Genomic DNA, 24,161 nt, shown 5'->3' with positions numbered 1-24,161 from the left:
CCACTGCGTCCGACCAGGACTTTTTATCTTTTGCGTCAAGAATCTGCCATGCCCTCTTCTCTTGCACTGGGAATATATTTTTAAAATGTGTCATGAAGCTGAGAAGTTCTCTCCTTTCTGGGAATATCAGTGTTTAAGGGTAGTTATTAAAACTTGACAGAACAAAGCAGAAATAATATTCCAAAAACTGTTCTCATCCTGAGTGAAGTTGCCCAACTAAGCTGTGTATAGTAGATCAATGTAAGATATCTACTATATTCTGACATACAATAAGGGCATTCATTGCCTTTTTTCCCCCAGTGACTTCTAGCTGCAGGGATTCTTTTTTTTTTTTTTTCTTGAGACGGATTCTTGCTCTGTCGCTCAGGCTGGAGTATAGTGGCCGGATCTCAGCTCACTGCAAGCTCCACCTCCCGGGTTTAGGCCATTCTCCTGCCTCAGCCTCCTGAGTAGCTGGGACTACAGGCACCTGTCACCTCACCCGGCTACTTTTTTCTATTTTTTAGTAGAGACGAGGTTTCACCGTGTTAGCCAGGATGGTCTCGATCTCCTGACCTCGTGATCCGCCCGTCTCGGCCTCCCAAAATGCTGGCATTACAGGCTTGAGCCACCGCACCCAGCCGCTGCAGGGATTCTTTGATCAGAGAGAGACACTAAGTGAAAAGTGGTGTCTAGAGCTCCAGACTGTGACCCCTGTGCTGAACTGCTGCTTCCTTGGGGGTTTGGGAGGGGATGGCCAGTCAGGCCAATCGTCTTTCCATCAGCCTGCTCAGATATTACACGTCTTATACAGTAAGACAGAGTACCCTTATAGCCTAGGAACTTAATGTTGTTGAAAAATTCATACTCTACCTGCAACATCTGTGGCCACCAGGACTGGGATGTCCTTTTTCTTAAAGTCTGAAATGACCTTGTTTCTCTCACTCTGATCCATATCCCCATGGAGCAGCCCAAGATTATGACCCTCCTGTTTAAGGTTATTCGCTAGCTCTTCAGCATTGGCTTTTTTAGTAACAAAGAGGAGGACACTCCCTGAAGAGGTAAACTCTACCAGACGCCGGGTAAGCCAGTTCCATTTACTAGGTCCAGAATGGAGAATCTCCACAATCTGTGTCACATCTTCATTTGCCTGAGAAGGAAGAAATGAAACAGATGATTGTGACATTGGAGTCACAGGCCACCTAAACAAGGACTAGCATTGTATTTTCCACCTGCATTGAGAAGACCTTCAACAATCCAGTTCTCCTTGGGCCTTCCTTCAGCAAGTCAAGTGCAGCTCAAAACTCACCTCTCCTTTTCAATCACCTTGCTCTCCGCCTGGTGTACATACCTAATTTGTATGCCCCACTACTTTCTAGAGCTTTCCTTAACAATAACCATGGCAAGCAACTGAAGGATTCTTAAGCAGCCATAACTGAATTCCAAGTCCCAATTCAGAGAAATTTTCCACATAGCGCATATGTACAGGTAAGAAATGAAACCTGATTTTTGCCAGGCCTTTCAGGTCACCCTTTCCCTCCTGTGTAGGCCCCTCCCACAATAATTAAAACGTCAGTTCCAACCTAACACACTGTAGTATGCTTCCAGGCAGATCTTTTTGTCTCTTTGAAGCCTTTTTAAAACAATTATAAAGTTTTGAGACATTCAGTAAAACAAACAGAAAAGCAAAATGAACAAAATCAACTCGTACCCATCACCTAGCTTCAATGATTCCCAATATTTTGCCAGTCCCCTTTCATGTATCCCCACAACTTGCAAAATACCAAATCTCAAGCATGTTGCATCTATAAACATAACATCTTTTTTTATCTCAATAGTGAGAAATTAATTCTGTGTTCCATAATATGAGAAATAAACACATTAAGGTCCCATCCAGCCCTGTTTAGGGTTACCTCTCCAATATCTCCCTGCACCACTCGAATAGGGTCGATCAGGATGTCTCTGGCCAACTTTTCAATCTTTTTCCGAAAAGTTGCACTAAATAAGAGAGCTACAAGATAAGATAAATTCTGTTAGAGAAACAGTATGATATCTTTATGAATACCCATTAAGCTTCTTTGGCATTCAAGATTATTCAGTTTTTTTACATAAGCTCACCTGAGCTTTAAATTTAGTTTAAAAATTGATTCACTAGAGAAAGATTTGCTCTTATTCTATTTTTATTACATTTTTAGTTAAGACAAGTTGTCAGCATGGTTCAGAAAAAGACTCTTGATTTCAAATCAGCAGATCTGTACTGTTCATTGCTTCTACCCGCTGATAAAACTGTATAATTTTGGGCAGCTTATTTAATTTCTGAGGCTTGCTTTTATCATCTATAAAAAGGAACAAGTTATATCTAGTGCTAAGATCCTGTCCAGCTCAGATAAACTCATTACCTCCCTCGTTACGGTTCTCACCAGTACACACATGATCATTTTTACTTCCATAACTCTGAGTGCTTATAAAATAAATAAGTGTCCTTTTTAGTACAAATTTGGTTTAACGAAGGTGCTTCATACATACTCTGCCTGTCAGGACGAACATGACTTGCTATGGATCGAACTTGGTACTCTGGAAGAAGCAGAACAATAAAATTAATATTATAACCTGAAATACAGTTTGGGAAGCCTGGAAAAAGCCATTTTAGTAAAAGTATTCACAAGAAGTTGTAAGAATTAAGAAAATTAGAAACCCCAGGCCGGGCGCAGTGGCTCATGCCTGTAATCCTAGCACTCTGGGAGGCCGAAGCAGGCGGATCACCGGATCACTTAAGGTCAGGAGTTTGCAACCTGGTCAACGCAGCTCTCTCTACTAAAAATACCGGAAAAAACAAAAAAACCAAAAACTAGCCAGGTGTGGAGTAGGTGCCTATAATCCCAGCTACTCAGGAGGCTGAGGCAGGAGAATCGCTTGAAACTGGAAGGAGGAGGTTGTAGTGAGATCGCACCACTGCACTCCAGCCTGGGCAACAAGAGTGAAACTCTGTCTCAAAAAAAAAACCAAGCTCCTAGACATATCGTTCAGTATAAAAGTGAAAAATTTTCCCTCCATCCAACTGGGCTAGGTCTAGCAGTGTTCCAATCAGTAAAGACAGCTATGAGGATAGGAAAGCAAAGGGCCTCGAATCATCTGACATTCACCTACCCAAGTACACAGACCTTAACCTCTATGATCAAAGGCATATGAATAAAAATAAAAACAGAGAAAATATTTCCCTTATATACAAAGGCACTTTGAAATTTCCTCAACCCAATAAAACCTAACATACTTTTCCAGAGAAAACTCGTAAAAATGTTCATCTTAGCTATATTTCTAGTCTAACCCCATCCAGGAGTATTTTTAGCTTCTCTCATGCTGAAAAACTATTCTAGAAAGACATGGGAAAAAAACTAGTATCATGAGAATGGGGAAAGAAGAAACTGGTATTCAAGGCATACCAAATCCCATGTCAAACATTCGATCTGCTTCATCAAACACAAGGTAAGAGACTCTTTGAAGATTGGTAGCTTTCTTTTTCACATGATCAATCAGTCGACCCTATGAGATCCACAAAATGAACAGTAAGTATAAAGGCATTCACAGGGACTTTCTAAGCAGTTGCACTCCTGGCAAAAAAGTGCTAATTCTCTAGTCTCAGACTGTAATAGATAATGGTCCAACAGCCACGTATCTTATGCACTACTTAGCTCAAAAGAACGGAAATTTTGATAACTCAGTTGGCTTCTTCATTTACACTGTGATTTAAATTCTGTGGGAAAGTGGCCAGAAGCATGTTTTGAGGCATTCTAAAGTAACCTGATTTAAAGCATAATGACAGGCTTCAATGTTTACACTCTTCTAGGCTGTTCTGACCATATGTATCTTTCTGATTCTTGATGAACTTGGCAATCATTTTGTAGGAGAAAACAAGAAAAACTATTTGACACAGAGGGGAATTTGTAGCTACTAGCCTATATGTCACAGAGACTCTTACTGGACTGCTAATGTAGCCACCAATCAAAATTAAAACCACAGGCTGCCATTCATCAATATATTTTCAACCCTGTTTTTACCACATTTTAGGGGAAATTCTCTGCAAAACTAATCATGTTTTCCACACCAAGGAAGGCTGAGAAGCCATTTAAACACAAAGCATACTTACTGGGGTACACACAACAATCTCTGCCCCCTCCTGAAGGGCCTTGGCCTGCTCCCACATACTCCCTCCTCCATATACGGCCACTGATCGAAGATTATATGCTTTTCCAAACCGCTTACATTCTGCATGGATCTACAAAGTTGTGAATAATATATTAACAAACTGTGACACTAACAAATACCTCTGTCACAACTCAAACGAAGTTCTGAAAAACAGAATGTGATGTCATAAAAAATCAAAACCTGGAACAATTTTATTCATAAAGGTATAAATGAAAAGAATATCATTAAGGCACCTCAAAAGATTATATAAAATCTTCCTTTATTCATTTTACCCCCTTCTCTTTCTGATCCTGTCACTGCTTTTCTACCAAGACAAAATGAATTCATCCTACAAAAAAACTGTCAGCTTATAATACAAACAATTCCCATATCACAATAGACTTTTCCTCTTAAAAACAATAGTTGTGCCTGAGCGCAGTGGCTCACACCTATAATCCCAGCACTGTGGGAGGCCGAGGCAGGCAGATCTCTTGAGGTCAGGAGTTTGAGACCAGCCTGGTCAACATGGTGAAACCCCGTCTCTACTAAAAATATAAAAAATTAGCCAGATGTGGTGGCGTGTGCCCGTGATCCCGACCTCTCGGCTGAGGCAGAATTGCTTGAACCTGGGAGGTGGAGGTTGCAGTGAGCTGAGTTCACGCCACTGCATTCCAGCCTGGGCAAAAGAATGAGACTCTGTCTCAAAAAAGCAAATAAATAAAAATAAATAAAAACAGTTTTTAGGGGAAAGTATGTATTTGGTTATATAGGAAATATTTAACACATAATACTTTCCAAAGTTTCCTGGTAGCACAACACTGTGAATATACTTAATGCCACCAAACTGTACATTACAAATGTACAGTTAAGACGCCGGGCGCGGTGGCTCACGCCTGTAATCCCAGCACTTTGGGAGGCCGAGGCGGGTGGATCAGGAGGTCAGGAGATTGAGACTATTCTGGCTAACATGGTTATACCCCGTCTCTACTAATAGCCGGGCATGGTGGTGGGTACCTGTAGTCCCAGCTACTCGGGAGGCTGAGACAGGAGAATGGCGTGAACCCGGGAAGCGGAGCTTGCAGTGAGCCGAGATCGCGTCACTGTACTCCAGCCTGGGCGACAGAGCGAGACTCCGTCTCAAAAAAATAAAAATAAATAAATAAATAAATAAATGGTTGGCCGGATGCAGTGGCTCATGCCTGTAATCCCAGCACTTTGGGAGGCCGAGGTGGGTGGATCACGAGGTCAGGAGATCGGGACTGTTCTGGCTAACAACACGGTTAAACCCCGTCTCTACTAAAAAATAGAAAAAATTAGCTGGGCATTGTGGTGGGCACTTGTAGTCCTATCTACCTGGGAGACTGAGGCAGGAGAATGGCGGGAACCCAGGAGGCGGAGCTTGCAGTGAGCGGAGATCACGCCACTGCACTCCAACCTGGGTAACAGAGCAAGACTCTGTCTCAAAGAGATAGTCAATTTTGTGTGTATCTTACTGCAATTAAAAAAAAAAAGGTTTCCTGGTCGTTCTACCTCACTTGACTGGCTGGTCCCTTGCTAGTCCACATATGGAAGGAGGCATTCTATAGAAAGCACATACCTGCTGGCAAAGCTCCCTGGTAGGACACACAATCACTGCTATTGGTCCATCACCTGGTTCCAACTCCTTCTGGTCCATTATATGAATCAACATGGGCCATATGAAGGCTGCAGTTTTCCCACTACCTGTTTTGGCAATACCAATCATGTCTCTACCACTCAATGCCACAGGCACACCCTGGAGAAAAAGTAAAATATAACCACTCTAAAATTTCAATTCTAAAGGTGTACTGAAGCAAATCCTGGGGAAGGATAAATGACTACTAATGACATTTTTATATGCAATGGAACAAAACATATCCGGTGCTATGCATACTGGTTGTGAAATAGAAATATCAATATCCAACATTCTCATTAACTTCTTAATTTATAGGAAATGACATCATTCTCATTATGTGGATATCAGCCACCACTTACAGAACTGAAACAACTCCATTTTGTTTAAAATATAGAAATGAAAAATCAAGGCTGGGCAGTGGCTCACGTCTGTAATCCCAGCACTTCGGGAGGCCGAGGTGGGCAGGCTGCTTGAGCTCAGGAGCTCGAGACCAGCCTGGGCAACATGGTGAAACCCCATCTCTACTAAAATACAAAAAATTAGCCAGGTGTGGTGGCATACGCCTGTAATCTCACCTACTCGGGAGGCTGAAGCAGGAAAATTGCTTGAACCTGGGAGGCAGAGGTTGCAGTGAGCCAAGATTGCACCACTGCACTCCAGCCTGGATAACAGAGTGAGACTCCGTCTTCAAAAAAAAAAAAAAAAAAAAAAAAAACCAGAAAGATCGCAATTTATAATGAAGGGTTGCTAAAATTTTTAAAAATTTTCTCCCCTTGAGGAGGTACAGACTATCTCATTCATATACAGAAAATGAGAATTTTCTTCATAAGAATAAATAAGTCCCATATATAAATGGGAAAAAGAAGCTAAAACTTTCAGTAATGAATGAGAATTTTCAAGTGATGGACAAAGGAATTCTAGTCATTGACAGCACTAAACTTGTCCATATACAAACCTTTATGGTTACGTTTAGGCCTAATAAATTATTTTCTTCATATCATATTTTCAAGATAGGTATCAGATACAAAAGAATATTTGCCAGCCATTTAGTGACTTCTTAGAGTAATAAATACCTCTATCCTTATCAATAAGGTTCTACACTAAACACTGTTTTACTACTGTGATTTGTTTTTAAACTAATATAGTCACAAAAGATTACCCTACTTTATTTTTCTTTCATTATGTTTTACGTACCTGACACTGTATTGGAGTGGGCTGTGTGTATTCAGATTTCCGAATCTGGTGCATAAGTTGTTCGTCAAACCCAAAATGAGCAAAGCTACTTCCTGGTCTAGGAGGTGCAGCACCAGAGACCTAGAGATAGAGACAACTCCCCAGAATGACTTGTACTTCAACATTAACAGCATTTGAAGTTCAACAATACTTACCTGGATCTAGCATTTTAGCTGGAGTATGAAGTGAAAATACAAGTCTATAAGCCAAAATCATACAATGAAAAGGCAAAACCTCAAATGGTAACAAATATAAACCCCATATTAAAAACTCCATGACAAATATTCCCAAGATAATTGTCATACAATTTTTTAAATGATTAAAAATTTATTAAATCAAAATTAATTTTCTCGTAACAAACAAAATGGAAAAAAAACTGTTCAATGAATTGGGAAGTCATTACTGTTCTTTCTTTTGCCATTTTGCATAAGCATTAACCAGAGGGTAGAAAAAAATTAACGTATCTTACTTTTGAAATGAAAATTCCAAGTTGGCTCCAAATAAGACAACTCTACATATGCTGGCTACAAAGACATAATCTACTGCCTCCATTTTCAGTTGTGCCTGATAAATTAACGTCTCCCTTAGTGACTGATGGTCTAGCCACTGTCAAGCCCTGTTCAAACTGTACCCAGGTGAAGAATGGGGCTTATAATCTCCATTGTGTCCCCCAAAGTGGTAATCTTTCAACGCTCCTCTGGTGATGCTGACATTTCCAGTCAGGATTTCACTTAAAAATTTTTAAGTGAAAAAAATGTTAAAGGTTTTACTTAAAAATTTTCTTGGGTCATTGGGGAGGTGAGTACCTCTTGGAAAACAGACAAGTGTACACACACCAAATACACACCCCTCCTGGAAAACAGGAGTTTAAACATCGTGTAGTAACTGATAAGGTGCACACAGGCAAGAAAGTTGTCTATATTAAGAGTAGATAGCATAGCATATTCTTTCTGTGTGTTTCATTTACCATCTATCAGCACCTTAAACCAATGTAGCCAATGTGCAGCTCAAAACTTTTGGTAGGCAGTTTAAACCATTCTGAAATCAGTGCATGCGTATTTTAAAAGGTATTAATTTATTCTAATTTTTAAAATAAAGCATACTATATGTAATTTGGCAGACAAGTTTATATTAATTTCAAAATATTCTAAGATATCATATGTTAACATCTATTAATTTTGTTTCCTCTTCCTTTAGATGGGGACTCCCACCCTTCATCACTAGCCCATCCAGCACAGAACATACAAAATTCACTGAAATATGAAAGAAGAAAATGATCTTATCCTAAAACAGCATCTAGAAGACTAAAACAATCAAATTAAGAAATGTGAACAGAAGGGACATAATAATTATTCTGGCAAAGACAGTTCAGAGATCACTAGAAAAGAAATTCAAGGTTATTAGTTTAGATAACCAATAATAATACTAAATCTGGACTAATTTAACATTGATATAAGAATACTGAGCTTAATGATTGTCTTACCCGAAGATTGAGCTTATGTCGGAGATCTATTAACTGCTGTGGAGTGAGGTTGGTTATCTCTTCATGCTCATTGTAAAAGTTTTTTTCAAATGGTGGATAGTCAATCTGCAGGTCCAATTATTCAAAGTTAGTCTAGAATTCAAGAGTCAATTCTGTAAGTTTGACTTTAATGCAAAATAATCTTTTCCAAATAATACACAAGTAAAGCCATTCCAGCTAGAGAAAGCAAAAAAATTAATTTATTCTCAACTTAGATCCTAAAAAGTACAGATAATTTGTTTTCTGTTCCTATTTTCAATATAAACACCAACCTACTTCTTTTTTTGGTTGACACACAGTCTCGCTCTGTCACCCAGCCAGTAGTGCAGTGGTGCAATCCTGGCTCACTGCAGCCTCCGCCTCCCAGGTTCAAACAATTCTCATGCCACCTCAGCCGCCCAAGTAGCTGGGATTACAGGCATGAGCCACTGTGCCTGGCCTAACACCAACCTACTTCCTAAAGAGACTCTTAAGGAAACCTCGAATTTGAACAAGCTTGAAGGAGACTAAGGAATCTCTATAATGCCAAAGACCTCAGAGGACAGAGAAGATATTTCACCATATAACATTTAAATATGTTTTGAATTAAGCTGTTTAACCTAGCTCTAAGCATTTAAAAACATTCCTAATATTTCTTTTGGAGATAGTTCTGCTTTTAGAGGGAGTTCTATTCTGTTTAAAAACATGGAGTTGTTTGTAACTTTTAAAAAATGTATGGCCAAGCATTTCCAATTCCAGAGAGAGTAGTAGTCACTTCTATTATTCTTTTCATAGCTTACTGTACTAGGTATACAAAACATAAGCACACCACCACCTATCAATTTGGCTAAATTATTTTTTATAAAAAAAATTTTTTTTTCAGTGACAGGGTCTTGCTATGTTGCCCAGGCTAGACTCCTGGGCTCCAGTGATTCTCCTGCCTCAGCCTCTCCAGTAGCTGGGACTCCAAGCATGCGCCACCATGCCTGGCTCTTAAACTTCTTTTTTAAGAAAAATATAAGCATTCTATAGGCAGTTAAAAAAAAATCATAATTCTGGATACATAAAAAAAATTGGCAAGAAGAGTGACACTGTCTTGTATTTTCACAAATCTCTTTATTAATGTCTAACTTAAATAGCTCATACAATATTCAAATTGTTGCAATAGCTTGGTTTTATTTAAGCCTATAAGAAAATCTGGCCTCCAGGCCAGGAGCAGTGGCTCATACCCATCATCCCAGCACTTTGGGAAACTGAGGCAGATGGGTCACTTGAGGTCAGGAGTTCGAGACCAGCCTGGCCAACATGGTGAAAGCCCATCTCTACCAAAAATACAAAAATTAGCCGGGCATAGTGGCACACGCCTGTAGTCCCAGCTACTCGGGAGGCTGAGGCAGGAGAATTCCTTGAACCTGGGAGGAGGAGGAAGTTGCAGTGAGCCAAGGTCGCGTCACCGCACTCCAGCCTGGGTGACAGAGCAGGACTCCATCTCAAAGAAAGAAAAGAAAAAATACGTAGTTGAAAAAGGGAGGAGAGTATTTTAGTAGCCTTTTCAGATACTTTTTTTTTTTTTTTTTGAGATAGAGTCTCCTCTGTCGCTCAGGCTGGAGTGCACTGGCACGACCTCAGCTCACTGCAACCTCCTCCTCCAAGATTTAAGTGATTCCCCTGCCTCAGCCTCCCGAGTAGCTGGGATTACTGATGCCTGCCACCAATCCCAAAGACGGGGTTTCACCATGTTGGCCAGGCTGGTCTCGAACTCCTGCCCTCAAGTGATCTGCCCGCCTTGGCCTCCCAAAGTGCTGGAATTATTATAGGCATGAGCCACTGCATCCAGCCCTTTTCAGATACTTTTTATTTTACACTAAAACTTGACAAGTGGTCATTTCCTAAAAGTTATTTTCATTGTGTAATCAGAAACCATATTACTGAAGTTTTTACACTCTGTAACATTATAATCCATTTGTCTATCATGTATTTTGAGTTGAGCTTTCATTCATGCTTGACTTTGTAATGTCATATGTAGATCATTTGGAAAATATTGGTTCGCCGAGGTTACATACAGATCATCCAAATGTTAACACATTTCATTATATTAAAAATCAGTTATTAATATCACCATCAATTTTGTCACAACTTTAAGTACTGAAAAGCTATCAAGCCTACTGTGGTAGATATAAGTTTTCCAAATTCTAAGTTTTGCTTGAAAGCCTGACTTTTTTTTTTTTTTTTTTTGAGATGGAGTTTTGCTTTTATTGCCCAGGATGGAGTGCAATGGCATGATCTCAGCTCACTGCAACCTCTGCCTCCTGGATTCAAGTGACTCTCCTGCCTCAGCCTCCCGAGTAGCTGGGATTACAGGCATGTGCCACCATACCCAGCTAATTTTGTATTTTTAGTAGAGACAGGGTTTCTCCATGGTGGTCAGGCTGATCTTGAACTGCTGAACTCAGATGATCCACCCACCTCGGCCTCCCAAGTGCTGGGATTACAGGCGTGAACCACCGCACCCAGCCTGAATTTTGTTATTAAAAAACAAAATTTAGATGGAGTTTCACCAAGTTGCCCAGCTTCTCTCAAATTCCTGAGCTCAAGCGATCTACCCACCTCAGCCTCCCAAAGTGTTGAAATTTAGGCGTGAGCTTCTGGCCGAAAGCGTGAATGTCTATCATTGGTAATAAACACTTTCAATTGTTTTCCTTGAAGTGTCATTGATTTTGTCCAGTGAAAGTGGTGTTCTATGAAAAAAAGTGGCTAGTTCACCTTACAACTCAAACACATTAAGTGCTTTTCCTTGAAATGGCTATCATATTTTGGTACGCAACAGAAATGCTTTATGCGTACTTCCCATTTTATCACACAGAATAAAAAGACATGTAGATCTAGGATCATGATTTTAATAATTTTTACTGTTTCATAAGGGCATTCTTGAGTGAAACTGGTCTTTTTTTTTTTTTTAACTGCAATGGTCTGAGAACGGAGAACATGCCTACTAGAACAGTTTGGTGCCACTGGCTTGATTCATGCTAAGGCATCAGCAGTTTTACTTATCACTGCTTTTACACCAACAATGCAAATGTTGATGCAGTAACAAAGGAAAATAATCTTGGTATAATGAAAAGTGTTTGGACTCTGTAGGCTCCCTGAAAGGGGTTCTTGGTCCACACTGAGAACCACTGCTCTAGATCTAGAATCATTAGTATATGTGAGATCTCGGCTGATATTTAACCTGGATGAAACACTGATATTTTTTCAAGTGGGTATACTGATGTCCTCATTCCTTAAGGATCCTGTAATTACTGGTTCCACTTTGAAGAAATAGCCTCTCATCTGCCCCAGATCTGGGACCAACAGTAAAACTTTATAGCAATTAAAAAAACAAATGTGGCCGGGCACAGTGGCTCACATCTGTAATCCCAGCACTTTGGGAGGCCAAGGTGGGTGGATCACTTGAGGTCAGGAGTTTGAGACCAGCCTGGTCAACACGGTAAAACCCCATCTCTACTAAAAATTAACCCAGGAAGCGGAGACTGCCGTGAGCCAAGACTGAGCCACTGCACTCCAGCCTGGGTAACACTGCGAGATTCCGTCTGGAAAAAAAATAAACAAAAAAATAAATGCATGCCAGGTGCAGCGGCATGCACCTATAGTCCCAGCTACTCAGGAGGCTGAAGTGAAAGGATTGCTTGAGTTCAGGAGTTTGGGGCCAGTCTGGGCAATATAGCAACAACAACAACAAAGAGTAAACACAGGCCCCAAGCATTCCCAGTTTGAAAGAAAGATGCCACGGCCAGGTGTGGTGGCTCACGCCTATAATCCCAGCACTTTGGGAGGCCGAGGCAGGGGAATCACCTGAGGTCAGGAGTTCAAGACCAGCCTGGCCAACATGGTGAAACCCCGTCTCTACCAAAAATATTTTTTAAAAATTAGCCAGGCATGGTAGTGGGCACCTGTAATCCCAATTACTCGGGAGGCTGAGGCAGGCAGAATTGCTTGAACCCAGGAGGCAGCATTGCAGTGAGCTGAGATCGTGCCACTGTACTCCAGCCTGGGGGACAGGGAAGGGAACGGAATGGAACAGAATGGAGGGAGGGAGGGAGGGAAGAAGGGAAGGAAGGAAGGAAGGGAGGAAGGGAAGGAAGGAAGGAAGGAAAGAAGGAAGGAAGGAAGTTAGGAGGAAAGGGAAGAGAAGGGAGGAAGGAAAGAAAGGAAAGAAAGGAAGGAAAGGAAGGAAAGGGGAGAAAGAAAGAAAAAAAGAAGGAGAAAGAAAAAGAGAGAAAGAGAGAGAGAGAAAGATGGTAAGTATTGGTTCTGGAAAACAAGTATAATTACTTGAAAAAAAATGTTTTAATTCTAAAGTCAAATGTAAGTGATTTGGCTATACTTTTGAACAAGATAGGCTATAAAGCCTCATGGAATTTGTGGCTCAACCAGTAGAGATGACAAGATGCATACGCTCATGATGTAAGAGTATTCCAGTATTGGGAAAATCTAAATGTTAAAGCTGAAGTAAAGTACCAGCTTGAAACAAGAGTAAAATTCAGCAAGAAATACCATACCTCTGAATGATCAATGGGGGGAAGAGGATCAATTATTTTTTTGGTAGGTGCAATTGGATTTCCGTCACTATCATATTCTAGATTGTCTTCCTCTTCCTCCTGAACCATACCAGCAGTTGGGTTTTCTGCCATGTATCGAAAATAAGCTTCCTGCAGGAAAGCACAAGAACATAATCACACCCAAGTACAATTGAGAATGTTTCTGCTCCTGTAATTAGCGCACACAGTGTACCAGATGACTGCACAGTTAAAATACCTACCAAGTAAGGCAAGGCCCTTACTAGCAATGATTCCTTTAATAATAGCAATATTTAGAAGAACAACCAAAAGAAATGAATTAAACAGTTAGTACTACTAAATGTTGCAACTTGTTTAATAGAAGACTTATAAATCTGTCTGTTCCACAGCCTTCCTGGAGTGGGGTGTCTACCAACCCTGCCCAGAGCCATAGAACACATGCTGTGGCTTTAACAATCCAAGTTTGGAAGTTAACACTAATTAGAAAGGTCACAAACCTGGAAAGGGCTACCACTCACTCTGATTCTCATCACTCCGCAACTGAACAATGGGGAAAAAAAGACTAATGGACAGTCATTAACGTTCCAGCTTGAAATACAAGAACCACAAACAGGACTCTAAGAGGTAGAGGTTAGATGTTACCAGAGGCCATCCATAGGTCCCACACTACACTACTACTTGATTTATCAGAATAAACATTAATTTTGGATTTAAAAAGAAGCAAGCTGAATAAAGCTCGTATCTGCTTTGGATGTCATAGTTGATCAAAAATTCCATCTTCAATATGGGGGAAAGCCATGTGAATCTATGTATTACCAATTGGTCACACAGGTACAAGAGGAGCAAATCAAATGACATTCCTTGCTGAATGTCAGGAATGGCCATTTTGAGTGAAGGCAAGCTCTAGCTTGTCCTCAGTATAGACTTTGTGGATAAAAATAAAAGATAGAAATACTGCATAGGAACTCACTTGGTCATCTTCCTCTTCAATGTCATCTCGAATACCCCTGGAAAAACAAGCGGAGAAACAAACTTCCCTGCAAATGTTCCACATACCCAGCTCCATTCTTACAGCAGATTAGTGTTGAATTCCACACAGCACAGGAACTCTCAACACTAACAATAACAAAGCAGCAATGAGCACACTGTAAACTATCCACCCATTATATATATGTGTAGTTTCACTCTATAATCTGCAGTTTGCATTTATTTTAAATGGGATGATACGATACCCCTAGAAACAGCAGTTACCAACAAGAATATCAGACGTAAAAACCTTCTGAAGACAGATAGCAAATGGTCCTAGTTTTGTGAATCCATACAACAAACAATGCGGTTGTGAAAAGCATTTCAGACTAAAAAGAAAAAAAAATATTGGATTTGGCATATACTAGAAAGAAGGTCCCAACCTTCTTATTGTCCCCAAAATTTCTAGCTCTAGGGTAAATGGTTTTCAGACAAAAGCAGTTACCTTAGGGATGGGGACAAAGAGAAAACTACATTAACTCCTTTATGAGTTTGGGAATAAAACTCTTATTAAACAGCTCACACGGAGAAGGGGATCATCACCACTTACTGTATCTCTCAGGAGCTATAGAGAAAATACGGTTGCTCCGTTCCCACAACCATCTATTTCTAATCAGACTTTCTACCTAACCTAGAGCACTTGCTATTCCTAAGGCAACCAGCAAGCAACACCACCAGTGTAGGGCAGGTAGAAGGGGATACAACATGCAGTGAATACCAAAACCACAGCTAAATTTCCATACGGAACAGAAACCCTGGTAAGGGACTGAAGCACGGACGGCCAAGCACAGGGAGAAAAAAGTCCAACCATGCCTGGCAGAAAAAGCCTTAGGAGTTTATTCAATCAAGGCAAAGAGTAGACTTCTCTTTCCCAGAAAATAAAGTACTTCAAGTTCTGACTACGGCTGCTACAGCACAACGTCACTCCCTAAATAAAATTAGGTATTATCACAGCCCTCCTTATATACAGGTTTTTATACTGTGTAATATTATTTTTCCATCTGTGCTGGTTGAAAAAAATCCCCATGAGTGGACTCATGCAGTCAAACCTGTGTTGTTCAAAGGTTCAACTGTACATAGTTTTCATGATACAGTTGCCATTACTTCTCATAATCAACCATATAGGCATTAACCTATTTTATATTAATTATGAGACAAACTCAGAACAATGAGCCCAAATTTTAGTAATTATGCTCCCCTAAACGCTACTATAATTCATTCCTTGTGCTTACTAAACAACTATTTATAGTCAAAGACCAAATACTATTCTACCAAACTGAATGCTTTTCAATTATTCCAAATGCAAAGACTGTTACCATCTCTATTCTTAAAAAAGTATTCAAGATACAGGAATAACTTCAAGTAAAGTACACAAGTGTACTTCAGTATTTTTTGTCTATAAACTTTGGGGGAATAGGCTTTGCAATACTTTAGCAGTTTTCATGTAACCTTTGTGAAGGAGAAGAAAACAACTTACTTTACGTTTTTTCTTTCTTTGTCCTTTTCTTCAAGCCTCTTCATGTCTCTAGCTGCCTGATCCTAATAAAACAAAAGGCTGTATAGAATGACATCAACTAAAAACACTGAAAGAAACAATTTTTAGATTGGAACAAGTGCCATAATAACTTTAGCTATGTGTTTGACAAGTGCATTCTGATGCCATCAAATTGCATTTCGACAGTTATTTTTCAAAGAGAAATAACTAAATGCTCTATAAACTTGGCTGTATATGGACCGCACAATTTTTATCTGTAATAATGTGCCACACATGGAAAAATGAACAAAAATGCTTGCTTCACAAATACATAACCTTTAGTTGCTTTAAGCTAATGATAAAATTACAGATGTAAAGTGCTTTCAATTCAGGCAGATAAGCCTTCCTCAAAGTGTAGCTTAAGACCACAAACATCTGACTCTGGAAAGGTGGCTCTCAATCTGGGACAATTTTGCCCCTCAGCAACATCTGGCAATGTCTGGAGACATTTTTAATTTTGGGGGTGGTACAGCTGATGGTACTGGTTTGTAGAGGCCAAGGATGGCTACTAAACAATACACAGGACAGCCCCACAACAAATAATTATCCAGCGCCAAATGACAATAGTCTCAAGGCTGAAAATTTTGCTCTACACCTACTAAATCAGAATCCTTGGGGCTGGAGTGAGTGAGTTACATGTGGGTAGTTTTTACATTTTTCATAGGCAATTCTTTTTTTTTTTTGAGACAGAGTTTCGCTCTCGTTGCCCAGGCTGAAGTGCAATGGCACCATCTTGGCTCACAGCAACCTCCTCCTCCCAGGTTCAAGCGATTCTCCTGCCTCAGCCTCCTGAGTAGCTGGGATTACAGGCATGCACCACCACGCCCGGCTAATTTTGTATCTTTGGTAGAGATGGGGTTTCTCCATGTTGGTCAGGATGGTCTCGAACTCCTGACCTCAGGTGATCCACCTGCTTTGCCTCCCAAAGTGCTGGGATTACAGGCGTGAGCCACCGTGTCCGGCCTAGGCAATTTTTATATACCGCAAATTGATGATCACTGATCAAAATTAATCGTTTGTATTATACATTTGAAAATCACGGTCAGAATTATTAAATGATTTTTCTCACATTCTACACAACTTTTCCTCACTATAAAAGCACCATGAGTTTTTCTGGCAATCTCAGATTTTTTTAAATGCCACTATACATACTGTGGCATGATCAGGTGTTCTATCAAACCAAATGTTCCTGATGAAGATAAATTGTTTTAAAGAGAAGCACTGCATACAAACAACCTACTTTTCAGAGGACTGAACTAGCTATAAGATATATTTAAGACTATAAACTGAAGATGACATAAGCAATGCAACATAAGAAACAGGTCACCAACAGTGGAAGAACATATTGTTTAAGCCTACATAAACCCTTTTTCAGAACACTGGCTAAAAATAAATTTTCATCTAGTTCAAGCACTAGAAAAGTTAATACTTTCTATAAAATTTGACATCTGGGCTGGGTGTGGTGGCTCACGCCCGTAATCCCACCAACTTGGGAGGCCAAGGCGGGCAGATCACCTGAGGTCGGGAGTTCAAGAGCAGCCTGACCAACATGGAGAAACCCCGTCTCTACCAAAAATACAAAATTAGCCGGGTATGGTGGTACATGCCTGTAATCCCAGCTACTCAGGAAGCTGAAGCAGGAGAATCGCTTGAACCCAGGAGGCGGAAGGTGTGGTGAGCTGAGATTGTGCCATTGCACTCTAGCCTGGGCAACAAGGGCGAAACTCTATCCCCCAAAAAACCAAAAACAAACAAACAAACAAAAACGCCAAGCAAAATAATTTAGCCCATTCTTGGATACTCTCACTCAGAAAGGGCTATGCCAGTTTGTACTACCATAAATCTACATTTAAAACTGGAAAATCAAGAGCTAATTTTTTTTTTAATTCATCACTAGGGATCCCTCAAGAAATAATCAGCCCAGATTCTCTGGGAAACGTAGCCCATTAGGAAATCTTCGTATCTCAGAAGATGAAGAAGAAAACAACGCATACAACACATCTCAAAGATGACAATTCATTTACTGCCTTTACTCCTAGGGTAAATCACTTAACAGTTTTTTGTTGGTTTTTTTTTGAGATTGAGTCTCACTCTGTCGCCCAAGCTGGAGTGCAGTGGTGTGATCTTGGCTCACTGCAACCTCCACCTCCTGGGTTCAAGCGATCCTCCTGTCTCGCCCTCCCGAGTAGCTGGGACTACAGGCGCATGCCACCACACTCGGCTAATTTTTTTTATTTTTAGTAGAGATGGGGTTTCACCTTGTTAGCCAGGATGGTCTCGATCTACTGACCTCAATTCACTTAACATATTAACTAAATACCTACTATGCTGCAAGACACATATACGCCCTGAATAGTCTGGGTGTTTGGTAAGTATCCTGTATAGTTTGGTAAGTGGCAGAAATATACAACACTGTAAGAACTCAGATACAGAATGATACTGCATAAGGAATATGGTGTTTGGAGGTGAACTTTGGCTCTGCCACCTATTAGGTGTATATTCTTCAGTAAGTAACTTAAGTTGTTGTAAATCAGATGGGAAATTCAAAGACCAAACTGGAAATAAATAAGTAGCCATATTCTTCTACAGAAATGTACTCTAATTTTTCTTATATTACCCTGAGTCTTTTGTTTTCTGATATCTGATAGAGAACTAAGTTCGGAAACATAATTCTCCACCCTAAGAAAAATTACAATACAGAGGCTGGGCACGGACCCACACCTACAATTCCAGCACTCTGAGAGGCCAAGGTTGAAGGATTGCCTGAGGCTTGGAGTTTGAGACCAGCCCAGGAAAAAACATTTTCTAAAAATTAGCCGAGTGTGGTGGCATGCACCTGTAGTTCCAGCTACTTAGGAGGCTGAAGCGGGAGGATCGCTTGAGCCTAGGAATTTGAGGTTACGGTGAACTGTGATGGTGCACTCTGGCTTGGGCAAGAGATGCTGTCTCAAAAGAAAAGAAAAATTACAGTGCAAGAGAAACGACAAATGGTTCTATAAACAGTGGCCTCAACGTTAAGAAGAAAACAGGGATTGATGTAACTATGGTGAGCAAGGAAAAGCATGACTTGTCTAATGTAGGCAGCCATTTGCTCAGCAATAGCCTCTTTCTGCCACACAAAAACACAGGCTTAGTATACTGCCAGATCGTCCATTGTTCAACAGCCTGAACTATTAGACAAAATCCCGATACTAAAAATGTTGACTCACATTTTAAAAAAGCAATGTCTAGGCCAAACAAAAACACAATAATCTTGGATTATTTCTTTCCCTGCTTCCTTGGAGGAGAGGTGTATTCTGGCTGAGGACAAGTAACTAAGGAATCTGAAAGGATTTTATTTCATAACCAATTAAGTGACAATTTTTCTTTTCTTTTCTTTTTTTTTTTTTGAGATGGAGTCTCACTCTGTTGCCAGGCTGGAGTGCAATGGTGCCATCTCAGCTCACTATAACCTCTGCCTCCCAGGTTCAAGTGATTCTCCTGCCTCAGCCTCCCGAGTAGCAGGGATTACAGGTGTGCACCACCATGCCTAGCTAATTTTTTTGGTATTTTTAGTAGAGATGGGGTTTCACCATGTTGGCCAGGCTGGTCTCAAAATCCTGATCCACTCACCTTGGCCTCCCAAAGTGCTGGGATTACAAACGTGAGCCACCATGCCCGGCCAATTTTTTTTTCTTTCCTTTTTTTACAGACAGGGTCTCACTATGCTGCCCAACCTCAAGCGATTTTCCCACCTTGGCCCCGCAAAATGCCGGGGGTTACAGGTGTGAGCTATGGCACATAGTCTAAAGTGATAGTTTTTGGTTTCATTTTGTTCTTGAGAAAGGGTCTCACCTTGTCATCCAGGCTGAGTAGTGGCAAGATCATGGCTCACTACAACCTCAGCCTCCCAAACAGCTGGGACTACAGCAGCATGCCACCAAACCTGGCTGAATTTTATTTTTTGTAGAGACAGGCACTTGCTATGCTGCCTAGGCTGGTTTTGAACTCCTGAACTCAAGGGACTCCCGAAATGCTGGGGTTATAGGTATGAGCCACCATGTCCAGTCATCTAAAGTGACAGTTTTTAAGTAAGGAGAATACTATGAAAAGAAACATATTTTGGTCTAATTAACCTGCAGCTGTATACTACCTAATAAGACAGCAGAAAGACTAAAGCAGGGAGAAAATTTACAAGGATGTAAAGTAGGATGGCTACAGTGGCAACAGAAAGGAAAGAACAGATGCAAGAGCTATTATAAAGATTGACAGATTTTGGCAAATGAGAAGAGGAAAGGCAGCATGATGTATGGGAAACAGCTAGACCTTCAGGACTACTAAGCAAGAGAAATTAGATTTGAGTTCCAGGTCTGCCACATTAAGTACCAATATGATTTGGGGCAAATGATTTGAATTAACTTAGGGCTCAGTTTTATTATCAGTTAAAAATTTTTATTTATATATACATTTTTCTGCCTATTTCCCACGATTATTTTGAGGATTAAATTAAATAATAAGCATTCCTGATAATCTGCTAAAAAAATGAAGAGGCAGTGGTGAAGGAAGAAATTAAAGCCAGTTTTAAGCTAAGGTGACTATGTGACCATTAATGTCATTCATAGAAATAAGAGAATGACTTGTTGAGGAGGAAAAGATGATGAATAGAGTTTAAGGTACCAGTGGGACACATGTAAAAAAGTCCAATACAATTCTGGAAAAGCAGGACCAAAATCAAAGCGAAAGATGGGACTCAAAACGTAAATTATGCACAGAAAAGTTTTAAAAGTAAATGAGGTCACCAAAGAATATATAAAGAACGAAGATAGTAATCTTATATATAGTAATCAATATAGAGAGCTGTAAAGTGACCTCTGTATGTGAAAAATTGGAGGAGGATGGCAAGAAGGATCACAAATAACAGTCAGATGGATATTTAATGATTTGTTTTTTTGGGTGCAACAATAACATGGTGGTTGCAATTTTTAAGAGTGTTCTCAGAGAAATACTGATGGATAAAATTATATGTCTGAGATTTTTAAATAATCCAAAACAGAATTGGATTTGGCACAGTGGCTTATGCCTATGGTCCAAGCTCTTTGGGACGCTGAGGCTAGAGGATCACTTGAGGTTAGAAGTTCAAAACCAATCTGGGTAACAAAGCAAGACCTTACCTCTATAAAAACTTTAAAAATTAGCTGGGTATGTTGGTGCACACCTGTAAACTCAGCAATTCAGGAGGCTGAGGCAGGAGGACCATTTGAGGTCAGGAGTGTGAGGCTGCAGTAAGCCATGATCATACCACTACACTCTAGCCAGCCCACATCAGAGCAAGACTTTGTCTCAAAAAAGAAAAAAGAAAAAAGAAAGAAAAGAAAAGAAAAGAATCAGTGGTGGGAGAGATTAGATAACACAAAAGCGGCCAAAAGTTGTTAACTAATAAAGTTCGTTGAAGGTACATGAAGGTTCATTTTATTATTCTATCTTTGTATGTGTTTAAATTTTTCCACAATAAAAAGTAAATAATAATAAAACAAAAACAAACCAAAAGAAAAAAGTCAGAAAGATGAAAAAGGAAAGTAACACAAAATCACAAAAGCCTAGTGAGAAGGGTTTCAAGGAGGTGGTCATGAGGTTAAATTTCTACAGGGAGGTCATGGATGTTGATAAATAACATTTAAAACTACAGAATACAGAATTTACAATTTTGGCAAGTTCCTTAAGTTTAATTACTTTACATAAATATGTACTTAACAAATGCTAGATTGAATGAGATGTTAATTCCATTCAAAAATATGCTAAGATTATTAAAATAAAACACATACACACATATACGTCTAGAGCTACCATGTTCATGGGTTAAGTTCAAATTTCTAGCCACCAACCATCGCAAAAGTACAGGGCAAGTGGAAGTAGATATATGCAACTATCGACTACTGGAGCAAAATTCTCAAAAACTACAACAAAAAAAAAGACCAGAAAACAAATTTTGAGTAAGATTTGAAGTACTAAGTTAGCTTGATCTATTTCTAACTGCTAAATATTTTAATGAAACATGCTGATACTTGCCTCCACTTCAGCCATGAATGCCTCCAAGGGATCATCATCACTGTCAGAATCTACTGGCTTGGAATGGAATTGCTGGCGAGTTGGTGAGTTTTCAGCAGGAATGTAAGGTAAATCAACATTGCTAGAGTCTTCTTCCTCATCTTCAAAATAGCTGAGAATCAGAATGCAAACTGGTAAAGTGAATGTTTACTTTGGGGTCAGTAAATCTTTCATTTAACAAAATTTTTATTATAGTATATCTTACTATTAGGAGATTTAATGTAGATCAAATTAAAGACCTCCAAGGCTTTGGCTAATGACCTAATTAAGTACTACTTAATACATGCAAAATTTCAATATTACAAAAAAGTAATCACAAGAGATTCTCCATTTCAATAGTATATGGTCAAATCATACTCCCAGTTCTGTTAAAACAGAAGAGTTTTCAGTACAAACTTACTGATCATTGTTAGATAAATATAACAAATATTAAAGAGCTGTGCTATGGGAAAACAGAAAATTTTTTTTTTTTTTTGAGATGGAGTTTTGCTTGTCACCCATGCTGGAGTGCAATGGCATAATCTCGGCTCCCTGCACCCTCCACCTTCTGGTTTCAAGTGATTCTCCTGCCTAGCCCTCCCTAGTAGCTGGGATCACAGGCACCTGCCACCATGCCTGGCTAATTTTTGTATTTTTACTAGAGACAGGGGTTTCACCATGTTGGCCAGGCTGGTCTTGAACCCCTTACATGATCTGCCCGCCTCAGCCTCCAAAGTGCTGAGATTACAGGCGAGAGCCACCACGCACAGCCAAAAGGAAACTTAATGAAACATTAGAAATTGTTTATTCTTTATAACCCTTAATAAAAACTTGAGATATTCTTTTAAAGACCAAAAACCTCAGAAATTCTGGGCTATTTTCTGGGGACCAACAGAAAACTTCCAGAATTGAAAATAAATGCTCAGGCCAGGTGTGGTGGCTCACACCTCTAATCCCAGCACTTTGGGAGGCCAAGACAGGTGGATTACTTGACGTCAAGAGTTTGAGACCAACCTGGCCAACATGGTGAAACCCTGTGTCTACTAAAAATAAAAAATTAGACAGGCATGGTGGCACATGCCTGTAATCCCAGCTACTTGGGAGGCTGAGGCAGGAGAACTGCTTGAACCCAGGAGGTGGGGGTTGTAGTGAGCTGAGATTGTGCCACGGCACTCCAGCCTGGGCGACAGAGCAAGACTCTGTCTCAAAAAACAAGGAAAAAAAAGAAAATACATGCTCAATCCAAAATAATTTACGATACTACTTAAGTATTCAGAAAGGACATTTTTAAAGGCTGCATAAGGTATCACTTTCTCTTTAACAAACATTCCAGAAAAGGATGCCAATACAGCTCTTTATAAACTAAACCATTGTTTAGACTCTATCTCAAAATCAAATAGTAATATAACCAAATATTAGTTTAAATAAATAACTGCAGTTTAAAAAGTTAAAGCATTTCAAGTCTTCCTAGGAATTATTTTAAAAACTTAAACTGTTATGCTACACACACACACACACACACACACATATATACACACTAATGTAATACTGTGACTATATGTAACAATAATATAGACTAATATACTTTTTTGTTTTTGAGACAGCCTCGCCCTATCACCCAGGCTGCATTTGCAGCAGTGTGATCTCTGCACTCACTGCGACCTCCGCCATTCAGGTTCAAGCAATTCTCCTGCCTCAGCCTCCCAAGTAGCTGGCATTACAGGTGCACGCCACCACAGCCAGTTAATTTTTGTGGTCTTTTTGTTTTTGAGATGGAGTCTTGCTCTGTCGCCCAGGCTGGAGTGCACTGGCATGATCTCAACTCACACTGCAGCCTCTGACTCCTGGGTTCCAGTGATTCTCCTGCCTCGGCCTCCCAAGTAGCTGGGATTATATGCACTGCCACCACGCCCAGCTAATTTTTGTATTTTTAGTAGAGATGGGGTTTCGCCATGTTGGCCAGGCTGGTCTCAAATTCCTGACCTCAGGCAATCTGCCTGCCTCGGCCTTCCAAAGTGCTGGGATTACAGGCGTGAGCTACTGTGCCTGGACCAATTTTTGTATTTTTAGTAGAGACGGGGTTTCACTATGTTGCCCAGGCTGGTCTCAAACTTCTGACCTCAAGTGATAGACCCACCTCGGCCTCCCAAAGTGCCAGGATTACAGACGTGAGCCACTGTGCCTCGTCTAAAATATATAGTAAATATGTTTATGCAAACTCCTTTATATAGTAACTGTTATGTACGCTAATGTAGCAATAGCATATTCACACTATATACTATACAACGTAATATATATGCGTCAATATATAGCATACACATATACACATATTACTCATGCATATTCATTCATATAGTAGGTTTTTGGTTGGTTGTTTTCTTTTTTTTTCTTTTTTTTTTTTTTTTTTTTTTA

General features: G+C 40.0%; 1 protein-coding gene across 2 annotated transcripts in view; it reads right to left on the bottom strand.

Moving 5' to 3' along the window:
- Positions 1-24,161, bottom strand: part of DDX42 (DEAD-box helicase 42) — a 47,147-nt gene that overhangs the window by 6,590 nt on the left and 16,396 nt on the right. For both annotated transcript variants that reach the window (XM_025360950.1, XM_025360949.1), the window contains 12 exons: positions 21,732-21,882; positions 15,630-15,691; positions 14,097-14,133; positions 13,109-13,258; positions 8,532-8,636; positions 7,010-7,129; positions 5,759-5,935; positions 4,124-4,252; positions 3,420-3,519; positions 2,506-2,553; positions 1,893-1,990; positions 853-1,129 (listed from right to left, as the gene is read on the bottom strand). In XM_025360950.1, the coding sequence (XP_025216735.1) occupies positions 853-1,129; positions 1,893-1,990; positions 2,506-2,553; positions 3,420-3,519; positions 4,124-4,252; positions 5,759-5,935; positions 7,010-7,129; positions 8,532-8,636; positions 13,109-13,258; positions 14,097-14,133; positions 15,630-15,691; positions 21,732-21,882 (1,454 nt within the window). The remainder of the gene's footprint in view (positions 1-852; positions 1,130-1,892; positions 1,991-2,505; positions 2,554-3,419; positions 3,520-4,123; positions 4,253-5,758; positions 5,936-7,009; positions 7,130-8,531; positions 8,637-13,108; positions 13,259-14,096; positions 14,134-15,629; positions 15,692-21,731; positions 21,883-24,161) is intronic.

Source organism: Theropithecus gelada, chromosome 16 (assembly GCF_003255815.1).
Source record: "Theropithecus gelada isolate Dixy chromosome 16, Tgel_1.0, whole genome shotgun sequence".
In the NCBI taxonomy this organism is placed as follows: domain Eukaryota; kingdom Metazoa; phylum Chordata; class Mammalia; order Primates; family Cercopithecidae; genus Theropithecus; species Theropithecus gelada.
The sequence above is the reverse complement of the archived record's forward strand: the minus strand, read 5'-3'. Positions and strand labels throughout refer to the sequence as shown.